The sequence below is a fragment of the Apaloderma vittatum genome, unplaced genomic scaffold, assembly GCF_000703405.1.
Source record: "Apaloderma vittatum isolate BGI_N311 unplaced genomic scaffold, ASM70340v1 scaffold9347, whole genome shotgun sequence".
Lineage (NCBI taxonomy): Eukaryota > Metazoa > Chordata > Aves > Trogoniformes > Trogonidae > Apaloderma > Apaloderma vittatum.
In genome coordinates this window covers 30,080-36,969 of record NW_009725708.1, presented here as the reverse complement: position 1 = coordinate 36,969, position 6,890 = coordinate 30,080, and the positions used below count along the sequence as shown (strand labels likewise).

General features: G+C 38.5%; 1 protein-coding gene across 1 annotated transcript in view; it reads right to left on the bottom strand.

The window, feature by feature from the left end:
- Positions 1–879: 879 nt before the first annotated feature.
- Positions 880–6,890, bottom strand: part of GARNL3 (GTPase activating Rap/RanGAP domain-like 3) — a gene marked incomplete at its 5' end in the record, with an annotated part of 34,190 nt that continues 28,179 nt past the window's right edge. Inside the window, 6 exons of the mRNA XM_009873002.1 lie at positions 880–1,341; positions 1,996–2,107; positions 2,412–2,621; positions 3,811–3,946; positions 4,933–5,051; positions 5,487–5,594. Coding sequence (XP_009871304.1) covers positions 1,185–1,341; positions 1,996–2,107; positions 2,412–2,621; positions 3,811–3,946; positions 4,933–5,051; positions 5,487–5,594 — 842 coding nt within the window. The remainder of the gene's footprint in view (positions 1,342–1,995; positions 2,108–2,411; positions 2,622–3,810; positions 3,947–4,932; positions 5,052–5,486; positions 5,595–6,890) is intronic.

The following is a 6,890-nucleotide window of genomic DNA, read 5'->3' as shown; positions in this document are numbered from 1 at the left end:
ACAAACCACCAAACAAAACCCTTTCAAAATACTGTTTAAAATTGAGTTTTGGCATAGAAGAAAGGGTTAAAAAAATCAATGTGTTATACGTGAAACCCTATCCTTTAACATAAAAGATTTAAGATGACTATTTCCTAATAGAAAACTGGCTTCTTAGCAGTGAAATTTCATTCTGGATCCACTTAGAAAAAATATGATTATCTGGAAAAATGACTTGCACTGTTGGTGCAAGGCCAGAAAACAGCTAATACATAGGAATCCTTGTGTAGTCATAAAGAACATCAGGGTTGGCTCTTCTTCCTGTAATGGGAGAATCTCACTACAATAACAGTTTTCCAGAAGACAGAGAAATACAGTTGGTTTTGGTGGGGTTTTTTGTTTGTTGGTTGTTTTTTGTGGTTACTTGTTTGGGGGTTTTGTTTGTTTGTTTGGGTTTTGGGGGTTTTTTGGAGTTTTTGTGTGTGTGTGGTTTAGTTTTTACACTTAAAATTCTTAAGGAATATTTTGAAAATTTGTGTTTTCTGTAAAAAAGTCTCTCTGCTCAAGGATTCTTGAGGCCAAAACTGTTTTCAAGTTTCTCTAAAAAAACGTGCATGGACAGGCCCGAGCAAAGAAAGCAGCATCTTCGTATCTTACCTGATCTTTATAGAACATCCTCGATTCTTCAGTGAACATACTGTAGCTGCATCATTTCAAAGACAGATTGCACTGTTTGGAAAGACCTTGCTTGCAAGCCTTTTTTTTTTTTTTCTTTTTAAACACTGAGTGATGTCATAAAATTCCTTTTTCCACATGACATACACTGTTGTAAACCAACTCATGACAGTAACAACACCAATTACTTAGTAAAATGTCATCCAGGTACTTCAAATTAGAAGCAGCTCAGAGCAAGTAATACTTTTTATTTACTTCAGTTTCATTCTGAATTTCTTATTGATTACTTACTGTTAGAATGCCACAAAAAGTAATGGCTCGTTAACTGAGAAAAGAAAACATACCTATGTCAAAGATATAAGCATCACCAAATCAGGCTAAGCTAGCCAGACAACATGGGTTCTCTAAAGATTAATCACCAATACTTCCAGCCACATTTTACCACTAGAAGCAGTGTTTGTGACATTCCCATACGGCTCACGGAGTTATAAGAAAATGTGTAGTAAGGAAGAAAAGTTTTAACACTGTCTTCACTTCAGGTCAATGACATCTTCATCGTATAAAGAAATCAGCTGAAGTGGATAGCTAGATGGTGAGCTCTCCTTCCTGTCTGCTGAAGAATTGGCATCTGAACTAGTGGAAAGATGACATCCTTCAGAATAGCTTTCAAAAGAGCTTGAGATTATCCTGCAAAGAGGAAGACAAAAGTTACTAAAAAAAGTACACAGATCAAGGGCAAGCAGGATCAACGGCTATTTCTAGATTCAGTCAAATGATCTTAAGGACAGAGACAGACCATTAAAACTGAGTTTTCCTGTTTTACTCTAATCAAAATAATCAAAAGGCAATGTTAATGAAGCCCCCTGAACAAATAATTTCCAAGTAGTGAAGTAAATACAATATGGTTTTAGATTGCAGATTTTTTGTTTTGATAATCTCAGTCTACGGTATCTTGGCTCTCTCTAAACAAACATAGGTTATGAAAACTGTGAAAACAAGAGAATGGCAGAGCCAAACAGACAAACGCTGTAACATTTCATTGCAAAATTTGTTCTGGAAATAGCAACACAAGTCCACAGTGCAGATCTAGTAGTCCACATCCTAATGACAGACTCACCTGCAGCAGGTCCCCACAAAAATCCCATTTAGCCTTGCTTTTCTCCTTAATATGTCTTTAGCAAAAGTTATAATTGTTTCTGTACTTCCAATTTTCAGATAACAAACACAGTAGCACAAAATTCACATTGGTATACAAAGGTCTCAGTCAGCCCCATGCCAACTGTTAAGAATGAAAACATTTACCATCTAACTTAGGTTCTTTTCTAAGGCCAGTGTATTTACCTGTCACTACTAGTTGATCTTAGTGCTCCCTGCTTAGGGTCTGACTGTCTTCGAGGAAGCTTTTTTTGCTTCAGTCCACTTTCTGTCTTGGGTATAGGCTCATCCAAGAGACCTCAATAAAGGAATAAAAGACAATACTCTAAACAGAAAATAAAGCATTCATGAAAATGTTAAGGTATCTGTTGCTGGTTTCCATTATTTAAATAGTTTCCACCTGACTTAGAATATGGTCACCGTGTGTGTGATCAGACACTGGCTAGCTATTTGCAGATAATATTTTCTCACAGTTTCATTTCTTTTATACTACTTATTTATAAATACTGGTTGCATGTTACAGATCTGACTACGATGGTCCAAAGACTAAAAACTACACATCTGGCAGTTGGTATGTACAGTGAAGAATAAGGAGAGTTTACCCAGCAATTCTTTACGTGTTCTGCTTGCAATTTCTTTAATTTCCATACGAGATAAGGATAGCGAATGAGTAACTGGTAGGGAGGCAGTGCCACTGGATGTTGTAGTAGTGATGACCTTGGGAACCAAAGGTGACTTCAGAGGTCGTTCAATGCTTCGCCCAACCAGATTACTGAGAGGAATTTTGTACAGGTTTTTGCATGGGACTTCAACTGAAACACAGAAGGAAAAAAAATCATGCTACATTTTCACTCTAAAAATCAGTTCTTAATACTTCCAAATGAAAAGTTATACAGAAAAGTTATACTCGTTGTGCTGGGTGCTTTTTAACTCAAATAACAAAGACCTTTCTTGACCCAGAGACCTTTCAATATTAAGAGGCTAGGAGGAAGAAGAAATGCAAGCACATTGCACAGGCTTGCAATCTGAGTGCCATGGTTTAGGCCCTGCACGTAACTTAAACACCACACAGCTGCTCACCACACAAACCCAATGCAGGGAAAAAAACAAGACTGACTGTTGGCAATGCGATGAATCAGCAGTGGAACAAGGAGTAAATTTACATGACCCGGGGCTGGTATCCCGAAAAATTACACCATGACTCTGCACTCTGTGCAATATTCCCCATGTATTTTAATATGTTGAACATATATTGGAGTCTGGATCCCAAAGAGTTTAATGCATGGCTTCTCTTCTTACGTGACAAAAAATACTACATGTTTTTTCCTAATTCCTAGAAAAAAAACCAACACCACAACTTGGCATCAAATAGCACTGCCTTTTAAAAACAGAAATTTTGATTCCTTTCTCCTTTCCCCTTCTGCTCACAGTGCAGCAGCAGATTTAAGTGAGGAAGATATACATATATTCTGCATTATCTAGTTGACGTTCCTTTGTTTCTCCATTATTGCTCCCCTGTAGACGGATTGTTCACAAATCATGTTACAACTAAATTGACTGTGCAAACTCTTTGGAGAGTAGATCAAGTTTTTACTTTTGTTTTACAGAAGAGCTTTAAGCATCCAGTAGTCATTCAGCTTTTCTTAAATAAAAGGAATAGTGTATGCAAAATCTCAAGTTTTCCCACAATTTTATACCTCTTTTTGCATTATTCGCCTTGGCCATATTGCCAAAAATTCATCAGGCTACTGAAGCTTAATTTCTCCCTTCCTGCTTCTTCAAAACAGTGCTGACATGCATTCAGAAGAGATACTATGGGGCAAACACTCAGCCAGGTATATTTCACATCTGTGGATAAATAGAAAAACTCTATCTGTCAGCTAGTTACTCAGAATCTTGTACCTGATTAGTTACATCTTACTAAATATCAGCTGCACTAAGATGTGATAACTATTGGAATGACCAGAGATTGTGATTCAAGCTGCCTGGAAACCATGTTACCTTCTAGAGAAGAAAGAGGACATTCTGGCATTTCATAAGCTGTCGGTGTTTGAGGAGAACTCCTTGAACTCATTTCCTTATAGCTGCTGTCACATGATCCACTTACTGCAGCAGTAGCTTTAAAATAAATATCTGACTGAAACGACAAATAACTCATCATTAGTACAGTAAGACTTTATTAATCATCTTCTGAGTAAGGGCTCAAATGTCTGTCCACTATATTGTGTTGCTGGAAATTCAACTAGAGTTGGTCACAGCAAGATTACCCCACTCTAAGTGGAGGGAACATCTGTGATGTTGAGGATAGCATTTGCCCCATAAACAGTGAAATAGCTCAGATCTGCATTACTGTAGGTGAAAAAAAGATAGTAATATCAATTCTGATTCTCTTTGTACTTGATATAAAATAAGAGCACACAGATGAACAGTCACTACAGATCAATCACATCCTGGGCTGCATCAAAAGAAGAGTGGCCAGCAGATCGAGAGAGGCGATTCTGCCGCTCTACTCTGCTCTGATGAGGCCTCCCCTGGAGTACTGTGTCCTCCTCACAACACAAGAAGGACATGGACTTGGTGGAGCGGGTTGAGAGGAAGGCCACAAAAATGATCAAAGGGCTGGAGCACAAATACAGGCTGAGAGAGCTGGGGTTATTCAGCTCGGAGAAGAGAAGGCTCCTAAAGGGGAGACCTTATAGCAGCCTTCCAGTACCTGTAGGGGGTCTACAGGAAAGCTGGGGAGGGACGGCTTACAAGGGTGTGTAGCAACAGGATGAGGGGCAATGGTTTTAAGCTAGAGCAGGGTAGCTTTAGATTAGGCACTAGGAAGAAGTTCTTTACTATGAGGATGGTGAAACGCTGGCACAGGTTGCCTGGAGAGGTGCTGGAGGCCCCATCCCTGGAGACATTCAAGGTCAGGCTTGATGGGGCTCTGAGCAACCTGATCTAAAGGTGTCCCTGCTCACTGCAGGGGTCCCTTCCAACCCAACACATTCTACAATTCTATGAAGTAGCACATGTTTCAGTTTTGGTTTGTTTGGGTTTTGGCTGCAGCAACTTTTTATATGAATTAGATTCTAACATATCACAGAAATATTCAAACATGATTTTCCTGTGTCTTACCCTCGATGCTACAAGTTGAAGCTCAGGCACAACTGCTGTGTGGACTAAATTCCCATTCACCACTAATCGGATCTCAATGGAATCAGTAGTGAAGGCAAGGATATAAGGGAAAGCACAGACTGCAATGAAACAAAAATAATTTGGCAAGGAATGTTTCTTGGTTAATGTAAACAAATGTTTCTGGGATGCCCTGTGAAAACTGTTCTTGAGTATCTGACCTCTTCTGGCATCTTCCTTTCCCATGAAAAGGAAAGATGCTGTACTAGTGGACACTGAGCTACATCAAGCCTGAAGAAAACTTCATCCTCCATGTTTGGCAGGATGTAGACTGAATGGAAAATGAAAAAAAAAGAAAAAGGAAAAAAAGTACAGCAAAGGAAGGACTTGGCACCATGGCTCCACTTTTCAATCTTACGCAGAAACTTAGCTAAAGTGGCATCACAAATGCAACACGCTGATTCTTAGCGGGCATACTGTAATTCCACTAACAGGCTAGTGCATGCCTAAATGGTAATGAAAGAACAGCCATCTAGTAAAAAGAGGTATTTTCTTACCAACAGCATAAGGAACTTGATTCCAGCTGAAGTGGAAATCATAAGCTGATGGCTGGATCAGTGGAGAACCTCCATTGAAAGGGTATACCTTTCTGTATTGGCAAACATCTGTAACAAAAAAGAAAAAAGAAGCATCCACCACTTTACAGTGCAAGTGACACACATCAACTTTATAGGCTGATTTTGTAGAAGTGTGGGCATTACATACGTATTCAAACATCTATGTAGAAGTCTCTCTATATCTAAAAAGATAAGTGAAATGTTCTTCCTCTGTGAACATGGCATTTAAGAGATCAAAATAAAAGACCTACGTATTTCACAAAGTATTACTCTGTTTCAACAGTCATCAGTTCCTTACCTTGTCTCTGGATAGAGGAATAGTCAAGAAAAACTTTAGAAAGCAGTGTCAGCAGCACTGTACACCTCTCTGCTCTTCAAGCAGCCATATGCTAGCAGTTTATATTCTTTGTAGACTGTTATAGGATATTACAGACACTGGGATTTCATTAATCATGTAAGTTGTGAACCTACTTCTTAGTTGCTGTAAGTCCACTGATTTTGAAATTAACAGTCTTTCTACAAATCAGAAATGAATGCTGGTTTATACGGCTTCTTATTGGCAATGTAATTCTGGATAATGGGGAAATTAACTTTCCATTACCAACAGATTTTTCTTTAAATACATGCACTAGAGCTGAACAATCATCTATTAAGGTTCAGGACTTAAGAACTCATATCAGCAAACAATAAGAAAGCTTAAAGATGAGGCACAATTGCAAGAATCTTTTTTTCTTGACAAGCTCATGAGTGTACTGGGGGCTCCAGGTAAGCATCTATGACTCTCCCAAATACATGCTTCTTCCAGCTCTTTAGTATTTCTTTAGGCAAAATTATTTTCTTTTTTTTTTCTGTAATCAATGTCCTTAGACTGAATCAAAGTTTATATCCAGAAATGTCTAACATGTCTTTTTTTTTTAAATACAAAATTAGCCCACTGCCAAAACCTGTGTTTTCATATGCATTCTATGATACTCCTTTTAGAATTATAAAACTCTTTAAAGAGTTCCCTGTGATGCTCTTCTAGAAATAAGAATTCCAGTTGCTTCATCTTTATTGTAACTTTAAGATCAGTTAGCTTAGTTAGCTTTGGTTCAGTGACGGGTCTCTTAGAGGGTACTGATTTCATGCAGTAAGGCCTCACAGAGCATAAAAAGATATAGAGACACTTAAAACATGCTCTGTGGTACCAATCTGGTAGCCAGTGCTGAAACATAGGTCTATTTATCCTGTCTTCATCCATGTTCACTTTGGAGAGGCAAACAGGTCATGCCTTCTGCAACAGAGAAAGCCATGCCTTGTCCCTCAGCATTGCCTCATAAAGGCTGCCTCGTGCCAAGAACTTCT